Genomic DNA, 19840 nt, shown 5'->3' on the forward strand with positions numbered 1-19840 from the left:
TCATGTGCATTATATCTTACAGTAATAAAATTCAGCAGCATTACCAGATTGCAAATTGGCATTCTATATTTCCTCAGGGTAAGGATTTGCAATTTCTTAACCAAAGAATCAAGCACTGGGAGACAGGCACACAGAAAAAGTTATGCCTTATTAATATCAATAATATACACAGATAAAGCAGAATGCCTACCAATCTATCAGTATTTTAATTTTGGGATCCCCTTTGGTGATAGCTAGAGATCTGATTGTGGAAGCATTTGAGTTTTTCTACATTTGAAAACCAGAGTCACTTTTTCAGTCAATAAAAGGGATGTCTTACTGAAGCATTTAGGTTATATACATGTAAACTCTCTCAACATGCCCTTCTTTCATTTACTCAACCAGATATACAGGTAACACAAAAATACTCCAAATAACTTAAATTTACTATATCCAACTAACCTTCCTGTAGGATATCTGTATTTTCTTCCTTTATCAATTTACAGAACAATTTATGGGGTCCAGTGGTAAAGTTATACTTCCGATACAAGTGAATTGTAGTGTCTAGAGCTCCTCGCATGTCACCTCTTGAAAGAAGAAGTTATACAATAAGATTAAGATAAAGAAAAAATACAGTTTATAAAGTTAACTCTTCATAGGAAGAATACATAGACATTTTGTTTTAGTGTCCTTAGGATTTCAAGTAAATCCATGTGATCATAAAGTGTGTAAATAAACTATTAATAATATGTTACTTGTTCAAATGATTCTTTTTCACCTACCACCAAGCTATTTTTAAATGTAAATTCAAATGGCAAATTTGTAAATGCTCAACTGTTTTGTGTTTGTCATAAATTAAGTTTTTTTTACAGCGACTTAGAGAAACACCAGCCACTATCAACCCTAAGGACTAGATCTTCATTCTCAGAATTCTGAGTAGATTTTGTGACTATTATTCACTATGGTTTAACTGTATTTAGAGGTCTGTACACTATGCAACAAGCTGAACCTAATTTTTGCAGCATTTCCCTGAATTAAGCCCACTACTGCAGCAGATTAGAAATGCCATGGTAGCTGCATTTAAATATTAAAAACTGAAATTAAATTAGTAATGTTACCTGATATTAAATTTTGAGACGCTTTCAATTTTTAACTGCTTCAACTGATTAAGTACCCCACACTGCCTGCTAGAGTTCTTGTTTCACACCTCTTGCAGATGCAAGTACAGCCCACCACACTGATTTATATGTTTAGTGTTATTTCAGAACTGTGATATTTCTTTTTACATATTTGTACAAAGAAGATGGGCTCTAAGTAGATCCACAAAGTTTGCTTTCTGTTGGATGATATACAGGTTCACAGGATACCCACAAAGCAACCTGGAATTTCAATATATTCTTTAAAAATATTCATTCATCCAGAGGTTTAATCTGAGGGTTAAGAATTTGTACAGTGCTCTAAGAAACCTGGAGTGCTGTAACCATTTTAAAATAAAACATAAACCAAATAGGATGGTTGTCTTGGAGACCTTATAATCTAGCACCCTGGGGGCCAACCTTTTTGGCAAGTGTACCACAGATTAGTCCTGCATCTTCACTGAGTGCCACTCCAATCCTCTTCCTCTGCCTGATGTGCTCTGGATTCTGTCGTGCGCCCTCTACCCAATCTGCTATGGGCTACACACAGGAGGCTAACCAATGCTACTTGTGGTATGCCTGCCACACGTTAACCCTGCTAATCTAACATAATATATACCAACATATCAGCTCAACCTGTACTTCGTAAAGTATAGGGATTTCAGAAGTAGAAGGTACGAAAGTTACAAGGAAATAGGAGACTTAAGTAATGATTTGGAGAAGAGTTACCTACGTAGAAGATATTTTAAAACAATGAACAAAGCAAAGAACAATATTTAGTATAGTATTTGTGAGTGGCACCCCCTCCCCAACTTTTTTGTTGACAAAATATCTTGCCAAAATATGCAGAGATTAGGGAACGTGGGTAGATGGGCAAGAAAAGAGCATCCTAAAAACCGTGTTACCATAGGCTAGTGAACATTATAATTGCTGACTTGATACAGGGAAATTATTTTGAATTTTTCAGAAATTTCTGTTGACCACCTAAACAGTACTTGAATTAAGGAAGCAATACTGTCAAATCAGCCTCTGCAAATATATGACCTTCTCTTCACTTTCAAAAATATTCTATTACATAAATGTTATTCCACTCTAGAAGTCGTTACCATCTTATCTGGATTAATATTTTAAAATCTACTAAAAGGTAAAATGCAGAAGTGTTAATTTAATTGCAATAATACTGACAGTCTGAAAATGAGTGTAACTTGATGGATCTCTACCTTATCCCCTTTACTAAACCCTGTTTACAGTGCATCTTCTGGTACCCCACAGAGTCATTTGAATTTTTGTCATTTGGGGTGAAGACAAAATTACAGGTTAATTTCAAAACTGCAAGTCGATGTTGCAGGCTAGATTACTGTCATACAAGAGAAATACTATGGTAGCTACCAGAGATGGATATAAAGCTTTATATAATCATTATTTTCTCCTGCTTTTAGATGCAAGTTCTGTTAACACCTTTAAAATCAGTTCTACAGAAAACCACTCTCAATTTCTTCTGGGGCACAACAACATTCATATGTTCAAATTAAAGTTTTCAGTGGTAAATTCAGCTTTTCAGATTGATTCTCAAACTGCAATAGTATCATCTCAGCTGTATTCCCACAGCATTAGAGTGACTGTTTTTAGGTCAAAGCTATAAATAAATGAATGAATAATTGGAATGTCAATCAAATAGGGACATTAAGAGTTTTTGGTTTCTAAACGTATGCTTCCAAAGATGTTAATATTGTGTGTGCAGAATAAGTCAATGAAAGACAGGTAACAAAAATGGAAATATTATAAATGTTATTATGGTTGCTGTTTATACCAGATACGGATGTACCCCATTCAGACCCCAAGTAGGTTTGCGCTTTAGGCAGCCAAACTTCTTACATGGATTTAAGATTATAGATAAAAACCTACTTCATTTGTCCAAATTTCATTCATTAAATGTTGCTATAAAGTTTCTATTCTTCAAGGTTAAACCACCACGATTTACTACAAAATATTTGTAAGTTAAATGCATATGATAGGTAGTCAATGACTATTCAAAGCAAAAAAGAAAATAAACAAAATCTCAACACAAAAATTTATAATAAAAATGAAATTGACTCAGTACTGTAATGACCCCCCCCCTTCCCCACCACACATTAGAAGGCTTAAATGACTTTGTGCTTGGGTTAATGTGATTTACTCTAAGTCACAGTATCTGTAAATTCTTGTAAAAACTGCTTTAAAGAAAGTACACCTCCATGCACGAGTGTTACAATTCTGTCATAAACCTCAGCCTTTGCTGAAGTTCACATTAATTCTTCATTTTAAAACTATGAACAGTTTCATGATTAACCTGTAGACATAATCAACTCATTTTAAAACAGGATGCGTTTGTGTATATGTAACTGAATAGATATTAAACAGTCTTTGTATGTCACAAACATTCATCAACAGCCAAATTAAATGCCCCAGAGGATAATAAAATTGACTGAATTCCTGATCCAAAGCCCACTTTAATTAACGGAGCCAGTGATTTTAGCAGGTTTTAGGTGAGGTGCAGATCCAATATTCACAACTGCTCCTGCAAAACTGTATCCATGTGTTAATCAAGAGAGGCATACATTTGTAAAACAAACTCACATGATCTATGTTTCACTGAACAGAAATGGTTTTGCTTTTGCTTTTACTGGTTAGCTATTCAAGTTTTATTTTCTTAATTATTATTGAAATGGCATTTGTCTTCCTTTTCTAAGGTACAAACCTACTCTTGTTTTTTAAAAAAAATTATATAAATAAACAGTTGGAATATTGCTTCTCTCACTGAAGATGCTTTATTTAATAAAGAGAGATGCATGCTATCATAACCTAAATGACAGAGGCAGTCTCTGGCATAAGTGTATTATGCTTGTCCCTCACATAATGACAGATGAGCCCTAACTCAGCATTTTTCCTCAATTCAGACTTTTCTAAGTATAGGACAGAAGGAAGCAAGTTATTTTTTGTCTGGGGTGCTTGGATGTTTTGGGCCCAATCCAGAAAAAATGCCCAAGATTAATTTTATCCAATGAACTCAGTAGGACTGTCTGCTCAGGTGAAGTTACCCACATGCATAAGTGACTGCATAATCAAGTTCTGTAACAATAATGTACAGTACCTAAATCCTTCTCTCATACACCCATTTTAACTTCAAATAAAATAAGCCTCTCCTGTCTTGCTTCAAGAATATAGCTCTACACTTAACCCTTTTACTTACAACTTTCCTTACTTACAATCAGATAGTCTGCTTGATAAAAATAAGACTCCAAATATTGATTTTAATTGGAATGAAGTGCTGCAACATTATGCATAAAGCTTTAGTGAAGTGGCAATTTACCTAAGGGGTTTACTGATTGAAAAGCTCTCAAACCTGAAATCACTAGAGAGAGAGAGACAGACACAGAGAGAGACAGAGAAAAAAGGGATGGGGGGGGGGGCGCAGGCGGACACTCTTAAAACAAATCCTCTGCAAATCTGAAGCAGATGTTAGCATGGAGGGAAATCAATTCAGTAAGGTACAATCAGCTTTACAAAAATTATTCTGTTAAGAGAACGGACTCTTGAAAGAGCTAAATGTTTTTCTGTTCATCAGCTATACTGAGGAATCTTCAAGGAGACTGGTGTTGCAATTACAACTAATCCTCCCCAAAAAATTAACTGTGTTGAAGGCTTTGTAATTTCCCTAGGTACAATTTAGCTGTCACTTACTTTAAAATTTACTCAAACATGCGTTCCGAACAGCACTAACTTCACATGTCAAGTGCTTTCCAGCCAATTGAGTCTAAACTGGAAGTCGGTGTTAAACAACTGAATGATTAGACAAGATAGCTCATTTCCCTGCTCTTTTGTTCAGAATAAAATGCCACATTTACATTATCAGGCTCAACAGGATTTTCTGACAGAGGGAGAAAAAACCCTAGTGAACACTGTCCGTACTAAGCACATGAAGCCTGTCATTTACCAATCATCCTTCAAAAAGCAATAGCCATGAATGTAACTTAATTACGACCCAATGATCCTTGACGAAAAATCATCTTATCACTGTCCTGTCCCCCTTGGGCAAATGAGCCACTTTGTCCTTTGGCACTGATGATGCTAAATTCCAAATTGCAATAATGGAGTAAGAGAGCCAAATATCCTTAATTTCCTTGTAGCACTTAAGAATTTTAAACCAGGAAGAAAAAAAAAAAATAAGGCAAAGATTTGTAATAAAGATGCTGAAAGTTAGGGGGGAAATCCTATCCTTTAAGATAAGCAATAATTATCTTTTTCTAGTATTGCCTACTTTTAAAATAGCAAGGTAAAAGGTCACTAAACTTAAAATATTTGCCACAGGATCATCTCTAACAAAGGAAAACACACATGTGGATATAAACCCAGATGAGCTAGAAGCAAGACACAGTATTTCCACTGCATCCACATACATGCTACACAAAGCTAATGAAATACATGCGTGTTTCCAAAGACTGGACCTCAAACTAAACCATCGGTGCTCTTTAATGGACAATATGAATTTAAGCTCTCGTTTATAGTTTTTTAGAAATGCAATTCAACTGAAGTTTCAAGAATTTTTTTAAACTGAAACTCCCGATTAAACTGGATGTGTTTATTGATCTGACCCATAAAACCAAATATTTTGCTCATGCAGATTCGAATTAATGCATGCTTTTTCTATTTAAAGTTCCCTGGAAATTTCCTCAGTAAAGTTGGAAAAGTTTTCAAAAGTATTAAAAAAAACACACCTGGGAGATTATAAATATAACCTGAAGTGCTAAATAGTTTCAATTTAGAGGAAACGTATAAATATATATGAATTCATTGCCACGTTTGGAGAACGGGAGAAGACTGTATCCTCAAAAACGTTTTGTATAGTGTGATTCATAGCAGCTCTAAAAAAAAAAAAAAGGGTTGCCCACTATGGCGATACGGTGATGCATGCAAAAATTATATGAAGTCGTTCAATATCAACATAGAAAGCTGGGAGGAGTATGCAGAATCTTGTCTGATTTGGAAGGAACATCTGGCACAGGGAACAAGTCAACATGAAGGGGCTTGGATCCAGAGGATAGAAACAAAGCAAGAAAGAAAGCAACTTGCTGCAAATTTGGACTCCAACTTAGACAACATATGGATCTGCGTAACAAGCTGTGTTACTTTTGGGCCTGTCAGATACAAACAGATTCATCAGACATCTGACTAGATCTTTTATGTGTACACCATAATCCAGAGGATCAATGGTTGCCTATTATAATTTTAAGCAAATTTGTGCATTATAGAAAATTTACATTTAAATCTGTAAAATCTGATTATATAACTATCTAGTAAGATCAAAAGCAGTAGCTATTGTAGCTGTTTTAGATCTCCTCCAGTAAACAAAGATTATCAAAGTACTGTGTAGCACACAAACAGATCAACTTCACAAACTTCTTCACAGTTCTTTAAATCTTCTAGAGTTTCATTAGGTTTCCCTTGATAGTTGACAGAGAAGAGTGAAGAACCAAAGAACCAAAAAACTCCAGCCTCTCTCTCCCCACAGCAACCCTAAATCCATAAGGATTTTCATATTACCCAGGTAAGACACACTATCATAGCATTAACCTTTCCCCATTATCAACAACTGGAAGAACTGGTTCAAACATAAGACAAGGTTTTTAACCAAAATTCAAGCTTATTAAATTTCTGTAGAAGACTGGATTGCTTCAAATTAAAACTTCCTAATGATACTTTGCCATAACTTTCAGAGTTTATTATTTTGAAAAAAGGGACCAAAGATCTGAAATGGGGACTGTTCTGACATTCTTCCCGATGAATTTACATTTTGGGGGAAAAATTCAGTGCTCATACGCCCATACAAAAGCTCGCACTAAAAATGATTATTTTTAAAATCAAAATAAAAACTTCAACTTGGTGAATTATATGACACATTGTTTATCTTATTTCTACAATAATGTTTCAGAAATTGGCAATAGCAATTTCCCAATTTATCTACCAAAAATAAGCAGCAGAAGGGAATACATTTTCTCCCTGGGTACATTTGTCAGCTCCTTGTTATATCTGCCAATATTTCAAAATCTCTCTTTTTCTTTTCTATTTTTTTTAAATTAGGAATATTAGGAATTTGAGGACTATGGGAAGATTGTGAATGACCTTGATAGAAGGAATGAGCATCTGAAACTGTCTTGTAAAATGTAAAAGTTTTTAGTTTAGGAAGATGAACATTGGTGATAAAGAAGCAAGTTTCTGAAAGCTAAATGACTTCAATCTTCCAAAGAACCAACAGAGGGGTCCTGTTCCCCATTACTAAAGGTGGGAATAAAAGAAAAAAAAAAAAAGGTGGGGGGAAGAATTCCCCACTCTTTCCCCCCCACCCATAAAACAAATTAAACCAACAGAGCCAGTTCCACCAGTCATTAGAAAATCCCACATATCATCCCACAGTAACATCAATGTACCCACAACTACTGTCCAGCACCTCAGCATCAGGCTGCATGATCAAGTTAACACCATGATCCAAGTTGACTCACTGGCACATAGCAAATGTAGCAAATGAAATTATTTTAACGCTGTAATCCTATGTTTAGTCATACACAGCTTTCCAAAAACTTTTACCATTGCCAGAATAAAATGTGAGAGAATAAGTTACTTCTCTGAAGTTAGCTGACTGAATTTGAATTGAGATTTAAAGTAAAATATTTATGCTATTAAAAAATAAAATAAAAGGAAAACAGGGTTACTGGTTACATGATGCTTCCTGTCAAAAGAAAGGGGGTTCTCTTTTGTAGACTTTCCAAACATGTAAGAAAGGAGCTCTCTTGTAGACCTCTCTTGTAGGAAGGCTAGTGGTGTCTATCCAAATATTTCTGTTACAAAATTCTTTTTCATTTAAAAAAAACAAACAAACCCAAAACAAAACTACCCAATCTCAAAAAACCCAAAATTTTACTTTATCAAAAGGGAAGAGTTATATAGCTAAGCAGGCTCAGGAAAGTTAGGAAATCTAAAAGCTGAATCTGTAACCACTATTACTGCCCCTTTGTACCTACAAAGAAATTCTTAACTGCGGAATAATATACAATTAACAGGTATACTATTCTGTAGTACTGCATACAACTCCGTAAGCAATGGTGCTGGACAGTAACTTATATTAAATATGCAGTAATTTTTTCTTACTAAGCAGTTCAAAGTGTAACAGCAAATATTTTCTGGCATGTAGGTCACTTACGATTTCAGGTAAGCTACCTTAAGAACTTAACCTGCCTTGCTTACTAAATAACACCAACAAAGCTGAATAATGTGTAGTGCATCACTGTTAGATCAATGTATTAAAATCAAGAAAAATATTTTACCTTCTCTTACAAGACTTTTCCCTCTCCATTGCTCTCAAGAGATACCCCCCTCTAAAGAGATATTTCCCTCCTCTCTTGCTCTAGAGAAAGCATTTCCTCCCTTTGCCTAAGGGCTTTTCAACTCCCATCTCAACTTTTCCCATCTCCCTCTCGCGAGCCCTTTTCCCTCCCTCTGAGAGCCCTTCCCCACCATTGCCCTTCCCCACCTCCCTTGAGCACACATCCCCCCCTTCCTTGAGAGAGCACATCCCCTCTTTTCCCATCTTGATAGCGCATCCCCCTGAGCGCTTCCCTCTTCCTCTCTGTCAAGTACTCCCCTGCTCTCTCTAGAGTGCTATTCCTCCCTTTCTCTCTAGAGAGCGCTTTTCCCCTCCACCTCTCTGGAGAGTGTTTCCTTACTCTCCCTCTAGAGCACTTCCCCCCATCTCTCTCTCGTGCGCACACTTCCCCACCGAAGAGTGCTTTCCCCCTTTTCCTCTACAGCAGGGGCAGGCAATTCATTTGGCTATAGGACCACTTAATGAGAATTGGTAAACTATTGGTAGCCCTGCCCCCTGACAGGTGCCCCACTCCCAGTCACCATTCTTGGGACCAGAAGTCCTGCCCCCTACCCTCTGACCTTTGCCACCAGAAGTCCTTCCCCTTGCCCTTGAAAGTACTCCTTTTGGGATGGGATTTTGCCATCTTGGAACCAGAAAAAAACAATATGTTATTGTCAATATTTAATCGTGTGTGTGTGTGTGTGTGTGTGTGTGTGCGTGTGTTTAAATTGTCCTGATTTCTGTGTGTTTGCATAGCATATATAGTGTATTGTATAATATCGCAAAATAAAGTCTTACTCTTGTATATTGTGGGGAGTGTTGATGGGTATAGGGGAGGTTGTAGGGGAGTGTTTGTGGAGATGTGTGGGTGTGTATGGGGTTTGCGGGTGTGCATATAGCAGTAAGTGGGCTCCCCCCAGAGGCGCACGGGTGTGTGAGGGGGTGTGTGGGGAGTGTCGAGGAGGGTGGTTGCAATGTTTGTGGGGTGTGTGACTGTGTGTGGGGGACAGTGCGATTGTGCTGTTTGCAGAGGGAAGGTTTGTGGGTATGGTAGGGTGTGCATGGGAGCCCACCATGTGTACCCCCCTGAGCCAGTCAGCACCTGCCCCCACCCCGGAACAGCCCACGAGCCCTGCGGTGCCTTCCTGTTGCAGCCCCAGTCCCGACCAACACCTGCTCTAGACTCATCCCAGTGGGAGTAGATCAATGGCAACCCACGTGCACACAACCCCAACCCGACATGGTCTTACCTGTGCCGAGCAGCAGCACCAGGAAGAAATTTGCTTAGGGCAGGGGAAAGTGACCCCTCCCCCTTGCCGCTGCCAGGTGCTTCCTGCTACAGCCAGCTGGACACCGCGCTAGGCTGCCCTGCATCTGCTCTGTGCTGTTACCGCTGCTCCATTGGGCAGCCTGGAAGCAGTGGAGATCCCGGTGTGGAGTCCAGGAGGCTGCAGTAGAAAGCGCCTGGCAGTGGCAAAGGGGAGGGGCTGCTTTTCCCCTATACTGAGCAACAGTTTCTGCCTGGCGCCACCACTGCTCAGTGCAGGTGAGTCCAGAGTAGGCATGGGGAATGCTAGGTCGGAGCTGTGCATGGGTTCCTGCTGGAACCACAAGGCTGGGGCCAGGCAGTGGCGGCAGCTGGAAGGAACTGCTGCTACCTGGGCTGTCTAGAAAGGCAGTCCACCCATGGAGCAGCCTCAACCCTGCTACATGCCCAGGCAACAGCAATATGTGCCATGGCTGGACAGGACGGTGCTTGGGCAAGGTGGGACTAAGGGAACTGCCGTGGGCTGAAGAAAGACCCTCTCTGCAGGCTGTATTTTGCCCACCCCTGCTCTAGAGAGCATGCTTTTCCCCCCTCTCTCTAGAGAGTGCAGATTTCTCCTATCTACAGCATAATTTCTCAAACCATGGGTTGCGACCCAGAAGTGGCTCACAAGAATAGATGAAAGGGTCGTGAACAAAATGGATTATCCTTTGAAAGGCAGAAGCGTGGGAAACTGTGGTTTTTCCCTTGCAGGCTGGCAGAGTTCCAGCTTACTTGGGGCCCCTCCATGTCCCATACACACCCCATGTGCACCCCACCCCACACACTGGGGGCTTGGAGGCAGCAGGTCAGGGGTGAGGGGCACCAACAGGGCCAGGGGCTGTTTTCTACTTAACCTATTTACTGGGTCAGGGCTGGCCATTGATGTTTACAAACTGGTCCTGCTCAGGGCCGTCCCGGGGGGGGGGGGAAGAGTGGGAAACATGAATCAGGGCATCTGTCCTGGGCCCTGCGGAGCTAAGTGGAGCGGCTGCAGTGACTCCATGCCACCGCTGCTGGCTTCACACCTGGCTACTCACTACCTCCCCCAACCCACCGCCAATGGCAGCAGCAAAATCTCTGCATCCAGGCCGCACAGGATCAGGATGGGGGCAGGGCCCTGCACAGGCCCATTTGCCCTGGGCCCTGCACCCTGCTTGGGTCAGCTCTGGTCCTGGTACAAAAAAAGTAGGGAATGCACTTTCCTCCTCTCTCTCTCTCTCTTTGTCTGTACGGCCCCAAACACACTGAATGGATCCAGGCCATGCCATGACAAAAAATATAAAACCTGCCAACATATCTCCACCACCCCCACAATTACTACACCTCACAAAAATCAGTATTCCTGAAGCTTACAGCTGCACCTCCAGAAATATAATCTCTCTCATCCAAAGGCACCAAATGCCCTGATGGAAAATATGTAGAAGAGACCAAACAACAACTGTGCGCCAGAATGAACGCACACTGGAAAACTATCAAAGACAAGAATACCCAATTACCTGTGGGGGTACATTTCTCACATTTCATTTATGACACGTTATAACCTGTCTAACATCCAACTCCCCATGTACCTCTCCACTAGTTCCCGGCTACATTCACTCCCATCCTCCCCCAACCTGTCCCTCATCCACTGACTCCTTAATTTACATTGCCACTGACTGTCTTCCTTGCACACATACCAGCCTCTGGCTTCTTTACTACTCATTCCATCCAGGAAGAGCACACACCAACTGCAGGTGCTTCCTCAGCCTGATGAAGGGTATTAATACCCAGAAGCTTGCAAAGAAGATTTTTTCCAACTATTTGAGTTGGTCTAATAAAAGATACCAGATTTACCCAAAGAACCTTGTTTCGCTCAAGAGCAGACTTTTTTTTTTTTTTTTTTAAAGGAAAATTTTTCATGTCCCAAGTCATGAAATTAGGCAGATCAGATCCATATCTGTTTGAATTATTCAAAACCCATATATAACCCTGCTACCAACAAGTATCCTTGGCGGTAGCAGGGCCACATATGGTTCTTGATAACCTCAGCTTGGGGCTTCAGGTGTCTCTAAATCCTTTGGTGTGAATCCTATGTGCCTGGAGACTTGGGGTTTGTATGCCCCTGAGTTTCACTTGCCCTCTGCCATATAGCTGCAGCATCAAGTTAGGGAAGAGACTTATTTCCATAAAGTCAACCTATAGCAGAGAGCTTCCCACTAGAAGTGAAAATGTGAGGCTAACTATACATTACCTCAGTCAGGTTACTACCCCCCACAAAGTGGTTTACTCATGCCAATAGGAAAACCATCTTGGTGGTCATGGTATTTCCCCTACCAAAAAGGCCAAGATGTTGATGAAGATAAGGTACGACAGAGCGCACTGTCAGCCCCCTGCTCTCAAGACAGAGAGAGTGGGCATGCCCCGACCTCTCTCTCTCAATAAACTGGGCACACCCCCACTCTCTTGAGCACTCCCCCCTCTCTCTGAGCACGCCCCCTTCTCTCGAGCACATGCCCACCCCTCGAGCACACGGCCCTCCTCTCTCTCTCTCGAGCACGCCCCTCTCTCCCTTGAGCACACGCCGCCCCCTCGAGCGCACGCCCCGCCCCTCGCGAACGCATGCCCCCCTCTCTCTTGCGAACGCATGCCCCTCCAAGAGAACGCATGCCCCCCTCTCGGTCTCAAGCGCACACCCCCACTCTTAAGCGCGTGCCCCCCTCTCTCTCGAGAGAGAACACCCCCCCCTTGAATGCACACTCCCCTCTCTTTAGAGAGTGCATGCCACATCTCGAGAGCACGTGCCGCTTCCTCTCTCAAACGCACCACCCTCTCTCTCGCCCCTCCTCCCGATTGCACGTCCCCCTCTTGAGAAAGAGCGCATGCCCCAACTTTCAAGCGCAAGCGCCCCCACTCTCTCAAGTACACACCCCCCTCTATCTCGAGTCCAAGCCCCTCTCCCGCGAGCACACGCCCCTGCTCTCTCTCGAGCGCACGGTACCTCCCTCTCTTAAGAGCGCATAATGCCTCTCGAAAGAGAGCGCGCCCAATTCCTTGCTCTCCCTCTTGAGCGCACTTTTCTTTCTCTCTAGCGCACTTTCCTCGCTCCCTCTCTCTCTCGCGCACTTTCCTCTCTCTCGAGACAGCACTTTCCGCTCTCTCTCTCTCTGAGAGCACTTTCCGCTCTCTCTCTCTCTGAGAGCACTTTCCGCTCTCTCTCTCTCTGAGAGCACTTTCCGCTCTCTCTCTCTCTGAGAGCACTTTCCGCTCTCTCTCTCTCTGAGAGCACTTTCCGCTCTCCCTCTCTCTCCCTCTCTCGTGAGGGCACTTTCCTCTCTCTCTCTCTTAGAGCGAGGAAAGTGTGCTCATCTCGAGGGCACTTTCCTCTCCCTCTCTCCTGAGCGCACTTTCCTCTCTCTCCCTCTCCCGAGCGCACTTTCCTCTCCATCTCCCGGGCAAGTTCCTCTCCCTCTCTCAAGAACACTTTCTCTCTGCCTCTCGAGCAAGCTTTCCTCTCTCTCTCCCGAGCACGTTCCTCTCTCTCTCTCCCGAGCACGTTCCTCTCTCTCTCTCTCGAACACGTTCCTCTCTCTCTCTCTCGAACACGTTCCTCTCTCTCTCTCTCGAACACGTTCCTCTCTCTCTCTCTCGAACACGTTCCTCTCTCTCTCTCTCGAACACGTTCCTCTCTCTCTCTCCGGAGGACTGGAAAAGGGCTAATGTGGTCCCCATTGCAAAAAGGGGAGGAAGGAGGACCCGGGCAACTATAGGCCAGTCAGTCTCACCTCCATCCTTGGTAAAGTCTTTGAAAAAATTATCAAGGCTCACATTTGTGAGAGCCCGGCAGGGCAAATTATGCTGAGGGGAAACCAGCACGGGTTTGTGGCGGGCAGATCGTGCCTGACCAATCTAGTCTCCTTCTATGACCAGGTTACGAAATGCCTGGACACAGGAGGAGAGGTGGATGTCGTATACTTAGACTTCAGTAAGACCTTCGATACGGTATCCCACCCCATACTGGTGAACAAGTTAAGAGGCTGTGACATGGATGACTACACAGTCCGGTGGGTGGCGAATTGGCTGGAGGGTCGCACCCAGAGAGTCGTGGTGGATGGGTCAGTTTCGACCTGGAAGGGTGTGGGCAGTGGGGTCGCGCAGGGCTCGGTCCTTGGACCAATACTCTTTAATGTCTTCATCAGTGACTTGGACGAGGGAGTCAAATGTACTCTGTCCAAGTTTGCAGATGACACAAAGCTATGGGGAGATGTGGACACGCCGGAGGGCAGGGAACAGCTGCAGGCAGACCTGGATAGGTTGGACAAGTGGGCAGAAAACAACAGGATGCAGTTCAACAAGGAGAAATGCAAAGTGCTGCACCTAGGGAGGAAAAATGTCCAGCACACCTACAGCCTAGGGAATGACCTGCTGGGTGGCACAGAGGTGGAAAGGGATCTTGGAGTCCTAGCGGACTCCAGGATGAACATGAGCCGGCAGTGTGACAAAGCCATCGGAAAAGCCAATGGCACTTTATCGTGCATCAGCAGATGCATGACGAATAGGTCCAAGGAGGTGATACTTCCCCTCTATCGGGCGCTGGTCAGACCGCAGTTGGAGTACTGCATGAAATTCTGGGCGCCACACTTCAAGAAGGATGCGGATAACCTGGAGAGGGTCCAGAGAAGGGCAACTCGTATGGTCAAGAGCCTGCAGACCAAGCCCTATGAGGAGAGACTAGAGAAACTGGACCTTTTCAGCCTCTGCAAGAGAAGGTTGTGAGGTGACCTTGTGGCTGCCTATAAGTTCATCACGGGGGCACAGAAGGGAATTGGTGAGTATTTATTCACCAAGGCGCCCCCGGGGGTTACAAGAAACAATGGCCACAAGCTAGTAGAGAGCAGATTTAGATTGGACATTAGGAAGAACTTCTTCACAGTTCTAGTGGCCAAGGTCTGGAACGGGCTCCCAAGGGAGGTGGTGCTCTCCCCTACCCCGGGGGGGTCTTCAAGAGGAGGTTAGACGAGTATCTAGCTGGGGTCATCTAGACCCAGCACTCTTTCCTGCTTATGCAGGGGGTCGGACTTGATGATCTATTGAGGTCCCTTCCGATCCTAACATCTATGAATCTATGAATCTCTCTCTCTCTCTCTCTCTCTCTCTCTCTCTAGAGAGAGAGCACGTTCCTCTCTCTCTCTCTCTCTCTCTCTCTCTCGAGAGAGAGAGAGCACGTTCCTCTCTCGCTCTCTCTCTCTCTCGAGAGAGAGCACGTTCCTCTCTCGCTCTCTCTCTCTCTCTCGAGAGAGAGAGCACGTTCCTCTCTCGCTCTCTCTCTCTCTCGAGAGAGAGAGAGAGCACGTTCCTCTCTCGCTCTCTCTCTCTCTCTCGAGAGAGAGAGAGCACGTTCCTCTCTCGCTCTCTCTCTCTCTCTCTCTCGAGAGAGAGCACGTTCCTCTCTCGCTCTCTCTCTCTCTCTCTCGAGAGAGCACGTTCCTCTCTCGCTCTCTCTCTCTCTCGAGAGAGAGAGAGAGCACGTTCCTCTCTCGCTCTCTCTCTCTCTCTCGAGAGAGAGAGCACGTTCCTCTCTCGCTCTCTCTCTCTCTCTCTCGAGAGAGAGAGCACGTTCCTCTCTCGCTCTCTCTCTCTCTCTCGAGAGAGAGAGCACGTTCCTCTCTCGCTCTCTCTCTCTCTCGAGAGAGAGAGAGCACGTTCCTCTCTCGCTCTCTCTCTCTCTCTCTCTCTCTCGAGAGAGAGAGAGCACGTTCCTCTCTCGCTCTCTCTCTCTCTCTCGAGAGAGAGAGCACGTTCCTCTCTCGCTCTCTCTCTCTCTCTCTCTCTCTCGAGAGAGCACGTTCCTCTCTCGCTCTCTCTCTCTCTCTCTCTCTCTCGAGAGAGAGAGAGAGCACGTTCCTCTCTCGCTCGCTCTCTCTCTCTCTCTCTCTCTCTCTCGAGAGAGAGAGCACGTTCCTCTCTCGCTCGCTCTCTCTCTCTCTCTCTCGAGAGAGAGAGAGAGAGAGCACGTTCCTCTCTCGCTCGCTCTCTCTCTCTCTCTCTCGAGAGAGAGAGAGCACGTTCCTCTCTCGCTCGCTCTCTCTCTCTCTCTCTCGAGAGAGAGAGAGCACGTTCCTCTCTCTCTCTCTCTCTCGAGAGAGAGAGAGCACGTTCCTCTCTCGCTCTCTCTCTCTCGAGAGAGAGAGCACGTTCCTCTCTCGCTCTCTCTCTCGAGAGAGAGAGCACGTTCCTCTCTCGCTCTCTCTCTCTCTCTCTCTCGAGAGAGCACGTTCCTCTCTCGCTCTCTCTCTCTCTCGAGAGAGAGCACGTTCCTCTCTCGCTCTCTCTCTCTCTCTCTCGAGAGAGAGCACGTTCCTCTCTCGCTCTCTCTCTCTCTCGAGAGAGAGAGAGCACGTTCCTCTCTCGCTCTCTCTCTCTCTCTCGAGAGAGAGAGCACGTTCCTCTCTCGCTCTCTCTCTCTCTCTCGAGAGAGAGAGAGCACGTTCCTCTCTCGCTCTCTCTCTCTCTCTCGAGAGAGAGAGAGCACGTTCCTCTCTCGCTCTCTCTCTCTCTCGCTCGAGAGAGAGCACGTTCCTCTCTCGCTCTCTCTCTCTCTCGAGAGAGAGAGAGCACGTTCCTCTCTCGCTCTCTCTCTCTCGAGAGAGAGAGAGAGAGCACGTTCCTCTCTCGCTCTCTCTCTCTCTCTCGAGAGAGAGAGAGCACGTTCCTCTCTCGCTCTCTCTCTCTCTCTCGAGAGAGAGCACGTTCCTCTCTCGCTCTCTCTCTCTCTCTCTCGAGAGAGAGAGAGAGAGAGCACGTTCCTCTCTCGCTCTCTCTCTCTCTCTCGAGAGAGAGAGAGAGCACGTTCCTCTCTCGCTCTCTCTCTCTCTCTCTCTCTCTCTCCTCGAGAGAGAGCACGTTCCTCTCTCGCTCGCTCTCTCTCTCTCTCTCTCTCGAGAGAGAGAGAGCACGTTCCTCTCTCGCTCGCTCTCTCTCTCTCTCTCTCTCGAGAGAGAGAGCACGTTCCTCTCTCGCTCGCTCTCTCTCTCTCTCGAGAGAGAGAGAGCACGTTCCTCTCTCGCTCGCTCTCTCTCTCTCTCTCGAGAGAGAGAGCACGTTCCTCTCTCGCTCGCTCTCTCTCTCTCTCGAGAGAGAGAGAGAGCACGTTCCTCTCTCGCTCGCTCTCTCTCTCTCTCTCTCTCTCTCGAGAGAGAGAGCACGTTCCTCTCTCTCTCTCTCGAGAGAGAGAGAGAGAGCACGTTCCTCTCTCTCTCTCTCTCTCTCTCTCTCGAGAGAGAGCACGTTCCTCTCTCGCTCTCTCTCTCTCTCTCTCTCGAGAGAGCACGTTCCTCTCTCGCTCTCTCTCTCTCTCTCTGAGAGAGAGAGCACGTTCCTCTCTCGCTCTCTCTCTCTCTCTCGAGAGAGAGAGAGCACGTTCCTCTCTCGCTCTCTCTCTCTCGAGAGAGAGAGCACGTTCTCCTCTCTCGCTCTCTCTCTCTCGAGAGAGAGAGCACGTTCCTCTCTCGCTCTCTCTCTCTCTCTCGAGAGAGAGAGAGAGCACGTTCCTCTCTCGCTCTCTCTCTCTCTCTCTCGAGAGAGAGCACGTTCCTCTCTCGCTCTCTCTCTCTCTCGAGAGAGAGAGAGCACGTTCCTCTCTCGCTCGCTCTCTCTCTCGAGAGAGAGAGAGCACGTTCCTCTCTCGCTCTCTCTCTCTCTCTCTCGAGAGAGAGCACGTTCCTCTCTCGCTCTCTCTCTCTCGAGAGAGAGAGAGAGCACGTTCCTCTCTCGCTCTCTCTCTCTCGAGAGAGAGAGAGAGCACGTTCCTCTCTCGCTCTCTCTCTCTGTCTCTCTCTCTCGAGAGAGAGAGAGAGCACGTTCCTCTCTCGCTCTCTCTCTCTCTCTCTCTCTCGAGAGAGAGAGAGAGAGCACGTTCCTCTCTCGCTCTCTCTCTCTCTCTCTCTCGAGAGAGAGAGAGAGAGCACGTTCCTCTCTCGCTCTCTCTCTCTCTCTCTCGAGAGAGAGCACGTTCCTCTCTCGCTCTCTCTCTCTCTCTCTCTCGAGAGAGAGAGCACGTTCTCTCTCGCTCGCTCTCTCTCTCTCTCTCTCTCTCTCTCTCGAGAGAGCACGTTCCTCTCTCGCTCGCTCGCCTCTCTCTCTCTCTCTCGAGAGAGAGAGAGCACGTTCCTCTCTCGCTCGTCGCTCTCTCTCTCTCTCGAGAGAGAGAGCACGTTCCTCTCTCGCTCGCTCTCTCTCTCTCTCTCTCGAGAGAGAGAGAGCACGTTCTCTCTCGCTCGCTCTCTCTCTCTCTCTCGAGAGAGAGAGAGAGCACGTTCCTCTCTCGCATCGCTCTCTCTCTCTCTCTCTCGAGAGAGAGAGAGCCACGTTCCTCTCTCGCTCGCTCTCTCTCTCTCGAGAGAGAGAGAGAGAGCACGTTCCTCTCTCGCTCTCTCTCTCTCTCTCGAGAGAGAGAGAGAGAGCACGTTCCTCTCTCGCTCTCTCTCTCTCTCGAGAGAGAGAGCACATTCCTCTCTCGCTCTCTCTCTCTCTCTCTCTCTCTCGAGAGAGAGAGAGAGCACGTTCCTCTCTCGCTCTCCTCTCGAGAGAGCACGTTCCTCTCTCGCTCTCTCTCTCTCTCCTCTCGAGAGAGAGAGAGCACGTTCCTCTCTCGCTCTCTCTCTCTCTCGAGAGAGCACGTTCCTCTCTCGCTCTCTCTCTCTCTCGAGAGAGAGAGCACGTTCCTCTCTCGCTCTCTCTCTCGAGAGAGAGAGAGCACGTTCCTCTCTCGCTCTCTCTCTCTCTCGAGAGAGAGAGCACGTTCCTCTCTCGCTCTCTCTCTCTCTCGAGAGAGAGCACGTCTCTCTCGCTCTCTCTCTCGTCGATGAGAGAGAGCACGTTCTCTCTCGCTCTCTCTCTCGAGAGAGAGAGAGAGCACGTTCCTCTCTCGCTCTCTCTCTCTCGAGAGAGAGCACGTTCCTCTCTCGCCTCGCTCTCTCTCTCGCTCTCTCTCTCTCTCTCTCTCGAGAGAGATGAAGCGAGAGCAAGAGAGAGCGAGAGGAACGTGCTCTCTCTCTCTCTTTCGAGAGAGGGAATTGTGCCTCTCTCCCGAGAGAGAGAGAAGAGAGAGAGAGAGAAGAGAGAGAGAGAGAGAGAGAGGGGAACGTGCTCTCTCCGAGAGAGAGAGAGAGGGGAACGTGCTCTCTCCCGAGAGAGAGAGAGAGAGAGAGAGAGAGAGAGAGAGAGAGAGAGAGAGAGAGAGAGAGAGAGAGAGAGAGAGGGAACGTGCTCTCTCTCTCTCGAGCGCACTTTCGTCCCCCTATCTCGAGGGCACTTTCTTCTCCCTCTCTCTCTCGGGCCTCCCCCCCGGCCACTTTCCTCTCCCTCTCTCCCGAGGCGCAACAATTCCTCTCTCCCCCTCCTGTGGAACGCGACTTTCCGCTCTCTCCCGCTCCCGAGCGCACTTTCCTCTCCCTCTCTCAAGAACACTTTCCCCTCTCTCTCTGCCTCTCCGGAGCGCGCTTACTCTCTCTCAAGCACTTTCCTCCTCTCTCGCTCTCTCTCTCTCGGAACGCGCCTTCTCTCGCTGTCTCTCTCTCCCGGAACGCGCTTCTCTCGCTGTCTCTCTCTCTCCGGAACGCACTTCTCTCTCGCTGTCTCTCTCTCCCGGAAAGCGCTTCTCTCTCTCTCTCTCTCTCGGAACGCGCTTCTCTCTCTCTCTCTCTCTCGGAACGCGCTTCTCTCTCTCTCTCTCTCTCGGAACGCGCTTCTCTCTCTCTCTCGGAACGCGCTTCTCTCTCTCTCTCTCTCGAACGCGCTTCTCTCTCTCTCTCTCTCTCGGAACGCGCTTCTCTCTCTCTCTCTCTCTCTCGGAACGCGCTTCTCTCTCTCTCTCTCTCTCTCTCGGAACGCGCTTCTCTCTCTCTCTCTCTCGGAACGCGCTTCTCTCTCTCTCGAACGCGCTTCTCTCTCTCTCTCTCTCTCTCTCTCTCGGAACGCGCTTCTCTCTCTCTCTCTCTGTCTCTCGGAACGCGCTTCTCTCTCTCTCTCTCTCTCTCTCTC

At 46.1% G+C, this 19840-nt stretch overlaps 1 protein-coding gene across 5 annotated transcripts in view; it reads right to left on the minus strand.

The window, feature by feature from the left end:
* The window catches only part of LRPPRC (leucine rich pentatricopeptide repeat containing), a 159890-nt gene that overhangs the window by 72925 nt on the left and 67125 nt on the right, over positions 1–19840 (minus strand). For all 5 annotated transcript variants that reach the window (XM_019483263.2, XM_006274201.4, XM_014598074.3 and 2 more), the window contains exon 24: positions 442–566. In XM_019483263.2, coding sequence (XP_019338808.2) covers positions 442–566 — 125 coding nt within the window. The remainder of the gene's footprint in view (positions 1–441; positions 567–19840) is intronic.

This window comes from Alligator mississippiensis, chromosome 1, assembly GCF_030867095.1.
Source record: "Alligator mississippiensis isolate rAllMis1 chromosome 1, rAllMis1, whole genome shotgun sequence".
Classification (NCBI taxonomy): domain Eukaryota; kingdom Metazoa; phylum Chordata; order Crocodylia; family Alligatoridae; genus Alligator; species Alligator mississippiensis.